The 17619-nt window shown below is 41.1% G+C and overlaps 1 protein-coding gene across 5 annotated transcripts in view; it reads right to left on the bottom strand.

The window, feature by feature from the left end:
* Positions 1-11434, bottom strand: part of si:dkey-92j12.5 (multiple PDZ domain protein) — an 87522-nt gene extending 76088 nt beyond the window's left edge. For all 5 annotated transcript variants that reach the window (XM_047365983.1, XM_047365982.1, XM_047365980.1 and 2 more), the window contains exons 1-3: positions 11205-11434; positions 10331-10424; positions 5137-5303 (exon numbers count right to left, since the gene is read on the bottom strand). In XM_047365983.1, coding sequence (XP_047221939.1) covers positions 5137-5303; positions 10331-10343 — 180 coding nt within the window. In that variant the 5' untranslated portion in view covers positions 10344-10424; positions 11205-11434. The remainder of the gene's footprint in view (positions 1-5136; positions 5304-10330; positions 10425-11204) is intronic.
* Positions 11435-17619: the final 6185 nt, after the last annotated feature.

Genomic DNA, 17619 nt, shown 5'->3' on the forward strand with positions numbered 1-17619 from the left:
GAAAAGGTGTACGTGCTTTTGAACTTCTCTAATCTACTATCTACTAAGCGGTAAATGTTCTTCGCAAATCCTAAAGTTCAGGTAAATGCTGCCTAAAGGATGGATATTATTTTCAACCAAAGAGTTACACTGACTCCTTGGACAACTTCTGCTCCTTTAATGGGAATGATTGTTAGAGCTCCTACATTTAAAGGCAGACTCTCTATCAAAGATCTCTAGACAATACAGACATGTTTTCTATAGGCTGTTAAGGGGAACCTCTAAATATGTACATATCTAAACACAAATCTGTCTGGATATGAACATTGCATGAATGTCCCAAACATGAATATTCATCCTCACATCTGGATTTGCAGGATGGACTTTTCAATAGGTGACAGTCGGCTGTAGTAACCCCAGTTTTATTTACCAGTAGGTTCAACATGTTGCTGCTGCATCTTGCTCTTGTTTTGTACATTACCTGCTTTTAATGTACCTGCTATGGTGTTCTCAAAAAAACTGATGGTGTTTAGACGTGCTCTCTTCCAGAGCCATTAAAGAGGTGTAATGGCTCGTTAGACTGTCCACACAGCATCACTATGATAAAACCATAGTGTTGGTATTTGATTTGCTGTGATTAAAAAGTAACCGCAGCTCAGGGGTATCATTCAGCTTTGGCTGGAATTTATTCTGAAACACAATTTCACAGTCAAACAGTGTCTTCAGAGCAGATCACAAAATATCAGAGACATGGTTTGGATCTGATGATTTTGTACCTGTTACTGAAGTAAGACTTATGTAAGTTAATTGTCACACTTTGCACATTCAGAAAACATTTTCACATACACAACAATATACCACTGTGAGTAAATCTCACCTCTACTTGGTCAGTGTGACATTGTAAGAAAATATGGGCACTGTTTATATTTGGCACTTCTGGACAGTCAGATAAACAAAAAGAATATTTTTTTGGCAAAAAAACTTACTCTTACAGGGAATAGCTAATTTCTGTCAAAAATCTATCTACTGGTAAAATTAGGGATGTTGCAACTCGTCTGAAGGATTATTCTACTTTAACAACAATAATATGCAAAATAAGCATGGACAAAACCAAAGTTAACAAACTTTTCTAGACATAGCTGCATGCCCGGTGCCAGTGCTGCCAGAATTTGTAAGCACTATGTTGGTTGATAGGCCCAGGAGAAAATACTGTATGATGGAGTGCACCCTGTGTTGATAATGGATGTGGTTTCACTTGAAAGAAGGCACACCTTTCAGTGGTCTCCATCATTTTAAACCGGTGGGTGTCCCACAAAATGCTTTCCAAATAGTATGTTAAAAACAACTGTAATTTTAAGTGTGCATGCTTTGGTTGGAATATGTAGAGGGGTTGAAGAAAATTTTAAAATGTCCTCTAATTTCAGTTGAACATATGAATTTATCAGGTTCAAATTGCCTATTTGAATCAGTTAAATTTATATTCAGAGGTTCCACTGTATATGAAATAATAAATTACATAACTTTTTTTTAACTCTAATTAATTTTTCTGGTTCAAATTAGTTTTTTCACATGCATCCTTTTTTGATTATTAAGTATGTTTTGTCTCCTATTCTTCCAAAACCTGCTTCATGTTTGGTAAGACTCAATCTGATGTCCACAGCCATCAGTGATTTGTTTCCTGCCTGACACCCAATCCTGAGTCTTCTTTTGGTTCCTCTCATACAAGGATCTCAAGCCCAATTTTAAAAATTGATAACAAAAAGAAAACATTTAACTCACTTCTAAGCAGATTTACACAACTTTGACCCGAGGATATATAGCTAATGCTACAAAAAAATTTCCTGGTACAATTTCAAACCTTTACTTTGCTTCCAGTGCCATGTTTCTTGGGATGCAAAGACGCTAAATGGCTTTAGGCTTATGCAATATTGCTAATTTAATGATGCTTGTATGTGAAGGCCATTGGGTATCTTATTAGAGTTCACCCCATCAGCCAGTTACCAAGCTATGGTACTTAACACTAACGAGTGAGCTAAATGTCTAAATGGTGTCATAAATGTCCAACAGATTCAGATTAAGGAATAGCCTTCCAGTATGAGCGGGAGTTTTGCATGGTTTATTTATGAAATATGTTCTGAGCTTCATGCAGTGTACAATATTAAAATACCCATCTGTGGCAATTAAGAACATGAAAACACTTCTGCTTTTGCAGTTTATGTAATCACCTCCACTGCAGACTTAGTGGCTTCTTCAAATTATAAACTTGTTGACTAATTAAAACCACGACTTCTATAAAATGTTTAGTTACTTAACAGACTGGAAGAATGATGATGAATGTTGCCATAACTTTTGTTGAAAGATTTTAGTTGATCTTTTTTTCTGTAAGGCCCTTTTCATGTCCTGCCAACATATTTACAGTGCCCCATTACAGATGCTTTTTTTTGTCCCACATAAATGCTTTAGATCATCAAACAAATTTTTAAATTATACAAAAAGAACTTGAGTGAATATAGAAGGTAATTCATAAATGTATTTATTTGAGTATTAAAAAAAAGAAATACAAAACAATCTGGCATATATGTGAAAAACTAATTTCCCCTTAAACCTCAAAACTGGTTGTGCCACTTCTGGTACCTACAAATGGGATCAAGCATTTGTGATAATTGGCAATGAGTTTTATTATATCACTGTCAAAGAGTTTTTGCCCACCTTTCTATGCAGTCTTCTCCTATTTCTTTTGGCTTTTCCCTTTAAGGGGTTGCCACAGCAAGTCATCTGTCTCCATCTAACCCCATCTACTGCATCTTCTACTCTCACACCAACTACCTTCTAGTGCTCTTTCACTCCATCCATAAATCTCCTCTTTGGTCTTCCTCTAGGCCTCCAGCCTGGCAGTTCTAGCATCAGCATCCTTGTACATATGTACTCACTATCCATCCTCTTTACATGTCCAAAACATTTCTGTACTCATCTATACTCCTGGTCTGTACTCTGTACTCACTGTACTCCTGGAAACTCCCTTCAGTCCTCAGTGTCCCACTTCTTCTTAGCTGATCTCTTTCTACATACCCACTCCTGTACTTTCTCATCTCACTACTAAGTCTTCTTATCAACTTTCCTTCCAGAAGACATGCCAAGCACTTTCCTACCTGTCTCCCTGGTAGCATTAGCTGTAGTTGTCCAGTCATCTGAAGGCACCTGTTGGCTATGCAGAGCCTGTCTTGACTACTCCCTGAAAGTCACGCAACTTTCTTTCTTTTTCAGCTTCCACTACTTTGTCCTCTGCTCTGCCTTTGACCTCTTCATCTTCCTCACCTTCAGAGGGATTCTAAACATCACTATCCTGTGTCTGGCCACACTCTCAGCTACCACTGCCTTGCAGTTACTGGGTTCCTTCAGATTACATTGTCTACACAATATGCAATCCACCTATGTGATCCTACCTCCGCTTTTGTAAGTCGCCCTGTGTTCTTCCGCTTCTGGAAGAAAGTTTGTACTGCAGCCATTTCCATCCTCTTTGCAATCTGTCCATCTACATTCCTGTTCTGGATACCAAACCTTCCCATACCTACTCATCACACTTGTTCCCTGCTCCAACATGTCCATTGAGATCTGCACCAATCACCACTCTCTCACCTTTTTGGATTTTCTGCATCACTTCATCTAACTCATTCCAGAATTTCTCCTTCTCCTCTAACTCACGTCCTACCTGTGGGGCACAACCACTAACAACATTGAACATTACTCCTCTAATTTCTAGCTTCAGACTCATCACCCTACCTGCCACTCTTTTCACCTCCCGAACATTCCTGAAAAACTCCACCTTCAAGATATCCCCTACACCTATTTCTCTTCCCATTCACACAATGGCAGAAGAGCTTGAACCCTGCTCCTAAGCTTCTATCCTTGCAACCTTTATGATATGATTGTTCATCAGCATAGTTGTTTGCCCAGTGTGTGTCTGTGTGCCCCAGTGATAGGCACAAATAAGCAGGTATAGACAATGGATGGATGGATGGATGGATGGATGGATGGATGGATGGATGGATGCATGGATGGATGGATGGATGGATGGATGGAACACTTTTAGGGCTGACCTGCAAAAAGGTAAAATACTACACACAGTAAGCACTTAAAAACTTCACAATTTAGTGGCTCGTTGTGTATCAGAATAACAGTTTATACAAATTATAGAAAACATTCACGCAGTTAGTCAATCAAGCAGTTAGGTCATATTGTACTACTTTTGTCTTAATACCGTGGTACTGTGAAACTGTGGTATTACAACTTAACGTTACCATAACATGAGAATCTATTACTGGCCCACGCCTAGTCAGAGCTTCAGAAAACTGGAAATCGGTGTTGATCAAACAAAGGCAGATCAATGCATTTTTGTTTATAACTGTTGAGGCTCTAGCCTTCCTGTTGACACGAATAAGCTTACATAGATACAATAAAATCAGTTAATGAGTGTTCTTTAAATTAAAATATGAAAAACATTATTATCGTAGCTGTTTTACAATTAGTTTTCAGTGGAATTGGCATTTGTAAATTTGTCTTGAATGTCAGTCTTTCATTAAACATACTTTGCATGTCAAGTACATTAAATTGTGGAACAACATGTTTAGTTTATATCTGCTGCAACTGCACTTTACCGCAGATACCATGCCCATTGCGCAGTGCCCCACCCTTCAGCCTGTGAAAATTGTTAAACATTTGATCAGACCAAACCCCAAAGTTATAATAGAGATAATCAACAGACAGGGTGAAAATGCGCAGCAGAAGAACTTCAGAAGGTGGGGATTATTCTGAGATAGCTGCTTTGGAGGCATGTTGGAAACCAGAAGAATTTGACAGGTGATATAATTATTATAGTTGACGATTTTACTGTTTATCAGGCTGTAGTGACACTTGCAACACACATATGTAACGTTAGATCATAACTTGTGACAGCAACGCAGAGACTTCCAATTTGTGATCATGATAAGAACCATCCATTCCTCCCTCCCACACTCTATCACAGCTTTAGGGGTAAGCTTAGGTAAGCTGATTACTCATCTAGTTTGGTTCCTGCATACAGTATTTTGAGAATTCCACCTCTTTCCCCTTATCATTCAATACATACCAAACACCCACACACTGAGGCTTGTGCTATACCTTCACCGGAGGCTTTGGCTGAGCTTGCTGCAAGCTGAGTATGTGCAGGAAAAGAGGGTTCTGCAGGACAGTCTTCAGCACGGATAGTTTCTCCTGAGTGGGAGCCTCCCCTCGCTCCTTCAGTTTGGCTTGCAGTCTTTCCACAGCTTCCAAGGCACACTGAGCATCTGTGGGCAAAATTGATTTATAAGGTCAGGATTACCATTCTGGTTTTACCAGGTTACAAAATAAAGAAAAGGCAACGTTAAGAACATATAATGTACCTAAAAAATCTAAGTGATATTTCAGAGACATTAAGCAATAACATAGAGTAAGAGTTGATATGGGATGTATGTACCCATCTTGAAATCTGTCTGATTCGACTGAATTGACTTTGTAAAGTGCCTTGAGACGACATGTGCCGTGAATTGGTGCCATATAAATAAAAAGGAATTGAATTGAACTGAATATTACGCTACCTGTTATGCATAACCAATAGGTTTTAATGCATTATATTATATTCTTACATCTTTGGGAATTTCATATCAGAGAATTTTAGCCTGTTTGTCTCTACAGACTCTTTTGACTCTATGGCGTTCACTGTTATTTCGTTCTGCAAAGCCTTGTTGCTATAGCAATATTTTCCCCCTTTATTCTTTTTACTGTCATGGTTATGGATCAATGTAAGTTGGCTTTCAGCCTTTCACACACAAAAATACACTTAATGCCTGTAAAGCCTTCTTTACACACATGCAGACACAATACTTAACCTCAGATTTGAACCAGCGCTAGGCTGGTTTAAATCTTATTTGTCTGACAGATCCCAGTTTGTTCATGTAAATGATAAATCATCTTTAAACTCCAGGGTTAATTGTGGAGTACCACAGCGTTCAGTACTTGGGCCAATTCTCTTTATTATATATATGATTCCAATAGGTCAAATTATCAGGCAGCATGGAATAAATTTTCACTGTTACGCTGATGATACTCAGCTTTACTTATCCATAAGTCCTGATGAGCCCAACCAGTTAGATAGACTACAAGCATGTCTTGAAGACATAAAAACCTGGATGACTTTAAATTTTCTGCTTCTAAATTCAGACAAGACAGAAGTTGTCGTATTTGGACCGGAGTCTTTAAAAAAGCAGCTGCTTAGTCAATCACTTAACCTGGATGGCATTAAATTGACCTCTGATAATAACGTAAAAAACCTTGGTGTTATTTTTGACCAGGACATGTCATTTAAATCCCATATTAAACAGGTTTCTAGGATTTCCTTCTTTCACCTCCGGAACATTGCCAAAATTTTAAATATCCTGTCCAGGAGTGACGCTGAAAAACTAGTCCATGCATTTGTTCCTTCAAGGCTGGACTATTGTAATTCTTTACTATCAGGATGTCCACAAAATGCAGTTAAAAGCCTTCAGCTGATTCAAAATGCTGCAGCAAGAGTTCTGATGAAAATTAAAAAGAGAGATCATATTTCTCCTATTTTAGCGTTCCTTCATTGGCTCCCTGTTAAGTCCAGAATAGAATTTAAAATTCTCCTCCTCACATATAAAGCCCTTAATATATTCCTAACAGAGCACTTTGTTCTCAGACTGCAGGTTTACTGGTGGTTCCTTGAATCTCTAGAAGTAGAATGGGAGGCAGATCCTTTAGTTATCAGGCTCCTCTCCTGTGGAACCAGCTCCCAGATTTAGTCCGTGAGGCAGACACCCTGTCTACTTTTAAGGCTAGGCTTAAAACTTTCCTTTTTGATAAAGCTTATAGTTAGAGTGGTTTAGGTCATCCTGAGCTATCTCTGTAGTTATGCTGCTATAGGCTTAGGCTGCTGGAGGACATAATGAGCACTTCACTGTCTTCGCTACATTCTCACACTACTCTCCAATTTTGCATTATTTGCTGTTATTTCAGCTTTTAACTTTATGTTCTCTCTCTTTTCTCTACCTAGAAGCTACAACTGACCTGGCTCTGTATCTACCTGTGACACTTTTCTGGAGAGGGGCATCGTCCAAGCTTCTACTGGCAACAACTTAATGCTCACCTTCTACCGATGATACACTCCTAGACATAGTAATTGACTGAGCTTTTACTGTAATTAATTATATGTGCTCTCTTTCAGACTCTAACCTTCAAAACTGGCTCAGAGTTTATTTGTTCTTTCTTTCTAGATGAAATGACTAAAGGAGCTACATCCATTAACATTTACTTTTCCTTCCCATAGAAAGTACTCCTGAATCAGTGCCTCTGTGTTCTTTTTGTGTCTCTGCTCTGTTCTCTCAAACCCCCAGTCGGTTGTGGCAGATGGCCGCTCACACTGAGCCTGGTTCTGCTGGAGGTTTCTTCCTGTTAAAAGGGAGTTTTTCCTCTCCACTGTCGCTACATGCATGCTCAGTATGAGGGATTGCTGCAAACTCAATGCCAGTGACTGTCCACTGTCTCTACATGCTCATCCAGGAGGAGTGACTGCTACAAGTCTCTGACTTGATGCAGTCTGCTGGGTTTCCTTAGATATAAAAACTTTTTATACAATTTTGAATAAATAACTGAGTCTGACTGCACTGTTCAATGGTTAGGATTAATTGGAATGCATATACCTGACTTTAGTGAAGTGCCTTGAGACAACATGTGTTGTGAATTGGCGCTATATAAATAAACTGAATTGAATTGAAAATAGAAGGTAGGCATGGGCCAGAATGACCTTTTCCAGATAGGATAAAATTGAATAAAACATCCCCAGATGCAGTGTATCATAGTATTTACAAATATATATATAAAAAAAAGCTTATAAAATGGTTAAACTACTTTAGCTTAAAAAAAGGAAATTAAAAATGACTCAACTGCTGTTCAAATAGTACAAAATACTGACATATTAATGTTATGTTTACCATTTATTTGTTATTATTTTGACTTATATACATAGATTTAAGAAAAACAATACAACATAAAACGCATTAATTGCACAGTACCTATGTTTCTAACATTCTTCTCCTTACACAGCAACTTAAATACAATTAATCAGGCTAACTTTGGTTCCAGAGCCTGTAGGTTGCTGCTTAAAACACATGCTGCTTATAGCTTTCCAATGTTATAATTAAAACAGTGCTATCTTACAAGAAATATTTCTGAACAGCTGAATTTGGGGGAAAAGTGTTCTAACTTTCTTTCAGCCTGCTGCCTGACAGTGCATGCCGACAGGGGTAAGGGAATCCAACATTATTCTTCACTCCAGCTGGTGTTTCTATTGCATCTCTTTAAAATAACAGTAAACTGTGGGCCAATGTTATGATTATATATATATATATATATATATATATATATATATGTATAGGTTACGACAGAAAACACAAGTGGTTTTTAAACTGTAACTTTTCTAAACCTTGCTACATCTTAATACTGCTAATCGGCCCCAGCCTAATAGGTCAGAGTTGATCCAACCCTGATACCCTGATCTCAACTTACAACAGAGGTTTCTCTGAGACAAATTGGTGTGCATGTGTGAAGTGACTGGTGATTTGTGCAACAAAAAGCCCTTGCAAGTGATGATGTCCTACTAAGATAATTTTGTCAATACTGGCTTGTGGTGTGTAAGCTCACTCTGATGCCACTCTGAGCCACCTCTGTTTGAATATATGTGATCTACTAAAGGGGAACTGTTGCATTTTAAACATGTCTGTTTATCATAATAATAGACGGCAGATGCAGAAAAGAACAGACAACTAGTCACTGAGGCTGTGTGACTGCAGAAGAGACCAAAATCATTACCATTCCCTCTTTTGGGACAGTTTGCATGAAGTGGAATGTGTTATTTTCATTTTGGTACAAAACAAAATGCTACTGGAGGCTTTTCTTAATGGAAAAGTTTTTGTTTTTTGAAAAGTAGCAATACAAGCAAAAATTCCTCTTACCAACGGACTGAGTTCCAAAAGGGACTATATATAAACATTTTATATCAAAAGTAGGTTCGTAAAATCATCCCCATGCAATAGTACACGGTAAAGGGAACAATGAACAGTTGAACAGTCATTGCACAAGTGTTTTTTCATCTGTATTTGTCTGCAATTACAGTGTATGACATATAGCTAGACTCCCGTTTGCTAGGTGTTGGACTCTTATTTTGAAAGTCTCAGATTCATTTTATCAAACACTAGTGGCCAAACATTTAAAAGCAACTTTCAGTGTCTGTTCACAACACCTTTCTTTAAAACCTGCATAGGTACTTTGAATTTTAGGATGAATATATTCCATGCCCAGCTTTTTTTAATAAAGTTCAATTTTTTCTTCCATTTACCTTTAGGTTAACGTTAATCCTACAATCGCTTTGCTGAATAAAAGTTAGCAAAGAAAAGAAGGGCTTAGTTTGAGGATTGAGAGAATTTAAATAGTCACAACTTCAGTGCAAAAATAAAATCCGATAACAGTTTGCATATATTGAATATGCCATGCTGTTGTTATGCCAAAGAACTTTACATTTATAAGTCATGTGCTGGGTTTTTTTTTTTTTATCAGTTGTTAATTTCATTTTAAGGCCAATACTTTTTTTGACAGGCAAACCCTCTAAATACTTAGTACTTCCTGGAACTATGTCATATGTGTTCCATGACTTCTATTTCCAGTTTGGCTTTACTCCAACTTTGAGACTGATAGAGAGTCAGAGAGCCTTGAAGTTGAGATTTGAAATATAAACATTTAGCAGTGAGAAGGTAAAGCAGTAAATATTAAAGAGAATACGGGTGCATTGGTTCAAGCAAAGAAACTTGTAATTATCTGGAATAAATTGACATCAATGACCCAGAGATGCTCCAATGTGAGTTCTTGCAACATTTTCAACAATGTTTAGGTTAAAGTGTGGCCCAAACAAACTTAATGAGGGAACATTAGGTTGTCTGCGACGCTTTGGAACAAAAGCAAAAGACTGCCCATTGCATCAGGTCATGTTGTCCTTGCTCATTTCGTGGAGTTGGGACTAATGAGTGCAAGTCACAACTGTGGTAATTGTTTGTGGCAGAAGATTAAAACCCTGTAAAGTCCTCCCTGCAAACTTTTTACAGGAGTGTGAGGCCAGTGCCACCTGCTCTTGTAACTACTCCGTCCTTGTCTGGCTGGCTATAGCAGCCATGTCTTACACCCTGGGCTATAATGGTGGAGGTTAATACAACACTTTTAGGGTAGGATGGGGGAGCCATCTAAAATGGTCACTGAATACACTCACCCATAATCTCCATTATCGCCTGAGAGAGTTCTTGAGTCCAAATCAAATTTTCATTTGCTGTCTCAGGTTAATGTAATACTCGTCCGCTTGGCTCCTGTAACATGAAAAAGAAACGACAAGTTCAAAGAGGATATTTTGCACGTTTTTAAAGGTTCTGATTCCATTTTTGTAAAACACATTTCTCCTCTAAGGTACAATTTGTTGCAAATATTGCAGATCTTTAACAGCCTCCTTCCCCTTTGCAAGGAAATAATTAGTTTAGAAGTAATTATTTTACATCTGTTCATCAAGTTGTATCAGTTTCCCCGTACATCTTCTCCCTCCAGGGCCTGTGCCATGTTTGTTTCCAAGCGCCTTGCTTGTCACCTAATGCTCTTTAGCAGGATTTAAATCTGCTCCAAAAGGCTTTATTCGCCACTGACGATAATCAACTACGACACACGGCCTCCCGACCCTTCTGACTTAAGTAGTGTGTGTGTGTGTGTGTGTGTGTGTGGGCCCATGGGGCGGAGGGGCTTTGGGACTGTATGGCTTCAAAGCCTTGCTCAAGTGACATGATTTGATTTGCAAAACGGCGGCATGGAAATGACAAGATCTCATCTGAAATCTAATTAGGATCCAATGATGGGCATCGAAGATATACAGAGTGTTTATGTGCCGCTCACTGCAGATATAGAAGTTATTATTAAAGCCACGAATTTAAATGGGCTGTAAAGAGAGAAATTATTGGTATTTGTAGCTTACGGTAAAATTTCATCGAGCTCATTGCTGTTATTTGATTGTCTGCAAAGCTGTTTCTGTAAACAAAGCCCGCTTAGCTCCATTACTATGACAACCAGACGGACATCAGAAGCAGGGCAGAGCTCTGTCTCACCTCCATTGCAGGGCCGGCAGACGATCAACAGGTCCCTGGGAGAATTTCCTCCAGCTTCACCAGTCGGTCTGTCAGAGATGAACTTTTACAGAAAATACAACCACTTTTTGCTGATGGGTCGAGTTATAACAGCGATCGGAGACGCAGCACAGCTGCCAATAAAGAGAGACGAGCACTTTATTTCCCGGCGTTGCGTCGAGTTGGAGCGTCTTGAGAGCGCATCATGCAGTGCGCATGCCCTCCCTTCTGATCTTCACGCACAAAGAGCTCATCCCCTGTGGGCTGATGAGAAAGAACGGCCCCATAATCTGTGACACATTTCACTAAATATTGTATTCGACTTGCTTTCTTTTTTTTCAGAAGCTTAGTGTTCCTTACAGCCAGATTCTGTAGCCCAAAGTACTCTGAAAACTCATGGGTTCAAAACAATCAGAAAGTATGTTTGCGAACACCATCCTCGTCAAATATAGATATATGGAACTAACGCAGCATTTAACGCAGGGCTGGTCCAAAATTATTTGGGCCCTTGAGCAAAATATGATTTGGTCACCCCTCTTTGAATTCACCTCAACACATCACCAGTAACATGGGTGCATCTAAATAAATTTGCAAAATAAATAAATAAATTATATACTTAAGTAATTCAGTTCAAAATTTAAAACTTAGTGTTCTCAAAAGTTCTCAAACGTTTGCACACCTCATCAGATTAGTGTGGTTCTGAAAAGTCTGCACACCTCGCCAGATTGTGAGGACATCAGTTGTCTTCAGGTGAGCCCACAGAGTTTGTGTCTGATTTAGTTTTGGACTCTGGCTAAGCCATTCCTAAATTCTTCATATTTATAATTTTCTCTGAAACGCACACTGACGGCATCTGGTTGGCAGCCAGCGTTTCATTTCTGATGAATTTCTTCAGCTCATCACCCTGAACACACCATCCCCACTGTCAAACATAGTGGTGGCAGCATCATGGTTTGGGCCTGCTTTTTGTCAGCAGGGACAGGGAAGATGGTCAAAATTGATGGGAAGATGGATGGGGCCAAATACAGGACCATTCTGGAAGAAAACCTATTGGAGTCTGCAAGAGACCTGAGACTAGGACGGAGATTTATCTTCCAACAAGACAATGATCCAAAACATAAAGCCAAGTCTACAATGGAATGGTTCACAAATAAACGTATACAGGTGTTGGAATGGCCAAGTCAAAGTCCAGACCTGAATCCAATCGAGAATCGTGGAAAAAGCTGAAGACTGCTGTTCACAAACGCTCTCCATCCAACCTCACTGAGCTTGAGCAGTTTTGCAAGGAAGAATGGGCAAGAATTTCAGTCTCTCGATGTGCAAAACTGATAGAGACATACCCCAAGCGACTTGCAGCTGTAATTGCAGCAAAGGGTGGCGCTACAAAGTATTAACGCAAGGGGGCCGAATAATATTGCACGCCCCACTTTTCAGTTTTTTATTTGTTAAACAAGTTTAACACATCCAATAAATTTCATTCCACTTCACGATTGTGTCCCACTTGTTGTTGATTCTTCACAAAAAAATTAAATTTTATATCTTTATGTTTGAAGCCTGAAATGTGGCAAGAGGTTGAAAAGTTCAAGGGGGGCGAATACTTTCGCAAGGCACTGTACTCACCTCTTCTCCTTGGATCCTCTGACCTTGCCTCCATAATTGTTCCTCACACTAGAGTTACCTGGTTCTCCCCTTTCCCAACTTAAAATACCTGTCCAAGATCTCCCCTTTCCCATCCAAGTTTCCTCTCTGGATGGGAAGGTTTTAGACACCATTCATCAGCAAACTGAACCCCTACATTTCATTACATCAGGGAACCATCACTAACTCATGTCCTTCTTATAGGAAGTGGAGCAGTGAGGCTGTGGAGAATCTCCAGGCGTGTTTAGGCTGTACAGACCGGGATGTGTTCAGGACTACTACCAACAGTCTGGATGAGTACAGAGAGGCTGTGACTTCCTACATCAGCTTCTGTAAGGACAGCTGTGTACCATCATGCACCAGGGTGAATTACAACAAAGACAAACCCTGGTTCACAGCCAAACTCAGAAGGTTAAGACTGGATAAGGAAGAGGCCTTCAGGAGTGGGGACAAAGACATATACAGAAAGGCAAAGTACAGGTTTGGCAAGGCAGTGAAAGAGGCAAAACGACTGTACTCTGAGAAGCTCCAAAACCAGTTCTCAGCCAACGACTCTGCGTCTGTCTGGAAAGGGCTCAGGCAGATCACCAATGACAAGCTGAAAGCCCCCGACTCCATCAACGACCAACGCCTCGCCAATGTCCTGACCGAATTCTACTGCCGCTTTGAAAGACAAAGGGACAGTCCTGCAACCATCCCCCCCGACACCACCCAACAGCTGCAGCCACAATACACCACCTCCACCTCCCCAACCTCAAGAGGGGCCTGGGCACCTCCAACCCCCACCCTGAAGTTCCCCCCCACCAGCCCCCTACCCACGCCGGGGACGGCTCTTTCCATCCAGGAGAGGGACGTCAACAAACTCTTCAGGAGACAGAACCCCCGGAAAGCTGCTGGACCGAATTCTGTCTCACCAGCCAGCCTGAAGTACTACGCTGATCAGCTGTCTCCAGTCTTCACAGACATTTTTAACACCTCACTGGAGACATATCACGTGCCAGCCTGCTTCAAGTCCTCCACCATCGTCCCTGTTCCCAAGAAGCCAAGGACCACAGGGCTTAATGACTTCAGACCTGTCGCCTTGACCTCTGTGGTGATGAAGTCCTTTGAACGCCTTGTGCTCTCACACCTAAAAGATATCACCGACCCCCTCCTGGACCCCTTGCAGTTTGCCTACAGAGCCAACAGGTCTGTAGATGATGCAGTCAACCTAGCCCTTCACTTCATCCTCCGGTACCTAGACTCCACAGGAACCTACGCCAGGATTCTGTTTATGGATTTCAGCTCTGCCTTCAACACCATTGTCCCAGCTCTGTTCCAGAAGAAGCTCTCCCAGCAGAGAGTGCCCCACTACACCTGCAGGTGGACCACTGACGTCCTGTCTGACGAAGCAGCGCGTGAGGCTGGGGAAGCACGTCTCTGACTCCCTGACCATCAGCACCGGTTCCCCCCAGGGCTGTGTTCTCTCTTCTCTGCTCTTCTCCCTGTACACCAACAGCTGCTCCTCCAGTGACCAGTCTGTCAAGCTTCTGAAGTTTGCAGACGACACCACTCTGATCGGACACATCTTTGATGGTGACGGGTCCGCGTACAGATGGGAGGTGGACCATCTGGATTGGTGCAGCTAGAACAACCTTGAGCTCAACGCTCTAAAGACAGTGGAGATGGTTGTGGACTTCAGGCAGAACCCAGCCCCACCTGCCGCCATCACCCTCTGTGACTCCACAATTGACACTGTGGAATCTTTCCACTTCCTGGGAACCATCATCTCCCGGGACCTCAAGTGGGAGCCAAACATCAGCTCCCTCATCAAGAAAGCCCAGCAGAGGATGTTCTTCCTGCGGCAGCTGAAGAAATTCAACCTGCCAAAGACTATGATGGTGCACTTCTACACAGCAATCATTGAGTCCATCCTCACCTCCTCCACCACCATCTGGTACGCCGCTGCTACAGCCAAGGATAAGGGCAGGCTGCAGCGTGTCATTCGGTCTGCTGAGAAGGTGATTGGCTGCAGTCTACTGTTGCTCCAGGAACTGTACACCTCCACGACCCTGAAGCGGGCAGGGAAGATTCTGGCCGATCCCTCCCACCCCGGTCACAGACTCTTTGAGACTCTCCCTTCTGGAAGGAGGCTGCGGTCCATCCGGACCAAAACCCAGGAGGAAACAGGAACAGGAACCCAACCCAGGAGGGGACCTCCAGGACGCATCTATGTTCCATCCTCCATCAGAGCTTAGCTTATAAATTGGTTTCATTCATCCAGGTTCTGTTAGGATCTGGGTTCTGTGGGGCTTTTCTTTCTCCACCTCTTCCCCTCCCTGTTTTTTCCTCCTCACTGCAGGTGAGAGCCACCCCTGCTCTGCTGGCTAACATGGGTGTCAGCCAGCAAGTGGGTGTGGCTTTCTCCTCAGTACTGCTCTACACACCTGCAATTGATTATTCCCTGATGACCAGCAAGACTTTTAAGCTGGGCTCAGATCTGTATTCAGCACCAGTCCATTGACCCAACTTGGTGATTTTTGGCTCCTGTTTACCCGTGGGAATAAATAAATTCTTGAGTTAAATTCCTTGAGTTTTGTTTGTGCAAGAATTTTGAGAAACCTCACTCTGTTGTTCAGTCCCTCCTCAAGTACCCACCTGGAAAGCCCTACTCACTCCTAGTCGGGCAGTTTACCACACCTGGACTCACCTGCTTCCGTCCCCTCCATTTTGGATCAAGTCTGTCCACCGGCTCCTTGGTTTGGCTCCTTTGACTCCAGTTGACCTTATCCCCCTTCCAAACCCCGGCGTCAGCACTTAAAATAAGCCATTTCCATTACTATCAAACATACCACCACACATGTCCTTGGCTGAGTCCTACTTACCAGTTCCCTTTTCTTCCGCAGCTAGGTTCTACTCATTCCCCAAAACAACCCCCCCCAGACCTCTTGTAAACCTTGTTTTGACTTTTTGTCTAAGAGTTGTTGGAGTCATCCATTTTGTCCGGGCAGTTCGACATGCATAGCTCAATAGACGTAGCAGCTCTGACATCACCCGGGATTATAAAACCTGCTGAAAATAAACTTTCGTTGCCATTTCCTGCGTGTCTCAAAGGACAACACATCGGAGGGGCATATCTGGAGAGACAAAAGCTTAAAGGCAAACTTTTCCCCCACACTGCCATTCCCTGAAGAGTTTGAAAGCTGGAAATCTGTCCGATACAAGAACGTCAGAAGATTCATATACTGATCGAAGACCCTGCCAACACCCGTCGCAGATGAAATACCCACGGAGGTTTTATTTCCGAGGAGATTAGTTTCCTCCTTGTTGATTCAGTCAACTAAACGGTTCTTTATATTTTCACCTCTTGGACAGATGACAAGTTTACCGTTTGTCTTTTGAGTTGATCATGGACGAGTGAACAAGTTGGACTTTTAAAGTTTTCCATTCAAACAAATGCGGTCTGGGCCTCGCCTGACCATCCCTTTGTCCCAGTTTTATTGCTAGAGTTTCCCACTGAGTTCCCGCCTCAGAGTGTTATGACTCTTTGTTCGAGATTTGGGGCAATCAACTGTTGGTGGCTAAGGGAACAGCCCACCGACTAACAGCTGATAGCCAACATCGAGACATCAGCACACCAGGAGGGCTTCTCTTTCCAAGTTAACCCAAATTGCACATTTTGTCCAAAAAACTGCTGGTTTGATCTTCATAGACACTCAATGCGCATATATTTTCTTTTTTTGTTATTGTTAGGTAGTCATTTTTATCCCCTTTGTGTAGAATAGTGCTTGTTAGTTAGGTGAAAGTTTTGGACCAGAATAATGGTATATCAGAATTATTTGGCTTCAATAAATCTTCATCTATCATGATTTGTGGGTGTTTTTGGGTTCTTCTTCTTCTTATTATTCTTGATAGGTTTTGAATCATGCCTTGGTTATTTTCCTGGTCATGCTTTAGTTTTTGTCTTCTAGTTCATGTTTTGTCAAGTTAGGTTTTTGGATCTGGTTATGCTTTAGTTTCATGTTTTTCTAGTTATGTTTCTATTAGTTTGTATTCTTGAATTTCTGTTTTGCTCCAGTCACGTTGTGTTCTCTCCTGTCTGTCAATTAACTTCATTCGGTTCACCTGCACCTAACATTCAGTCTTCTCGTTTCACCTGGTTCTTGTTCTATATATACACATCTGTTCTGTTCATTCCTTGTGGAAACATTCACTCTGCTCATGCCAAGCCTGTTGTGTCAAGTTCTTCATTCATGCCAAGCCGGTTCTACCTATGTTCATGTCATGTCTGTTCTGCTTTTGTTCATCCACGCCTGCATCTGCAACCATCAACCTGCCTGCCAGTTTGTGTTCTTTTGATTATTAAAATCTTATACTTACCGTCATGCTGCCTGTCCGTCTACATTTTGGGGTCCTCCGCTACACAAGCAATGACATTATCTATATAATTAAACGAAGAGTTCGTGTTTATTTAGTGCAAGAGTGATTTATCTGTCAAAACAAGGAAGTTCCCCCACCTTCGGTGAAACGGTTGAATAAACAGTGACATTTTGTGGTTTTGGTAAATAATTTATCAATTATTAATGATCAATAGCTAATTGTCATTATTAAGAGCTTTGAGTCTATAATCACAACACCAGAGGACATAATGATTTTTGGTTAAGAAATTATTTTCTTGAATTACGATTTTTAATTATAATTTTTGATAAATATTAATTAATCAATAATCACAATCCTTACAGAGTTCTGTTTTTCAGCATTTGGGTCTGATTTAAGCTCT

This window comes from Girardinichthys multiradiatus, chromosome 5, assembly GCF_021462225.1.
Source record: "Girardinichthys multiradiatus isolate DD_20200921_A chromosome 5, DD_fGirMul_XY1, whole genome shotgun sequence".
Classification (NCBI taxonomy): domain Eukaryota; kingdom Metazoa; phylum Chordata; class Actinopteri; order Cyprinodontiformes; family Goodeidae; genus Girardinichthys; species Girardinichthys multiradiatus.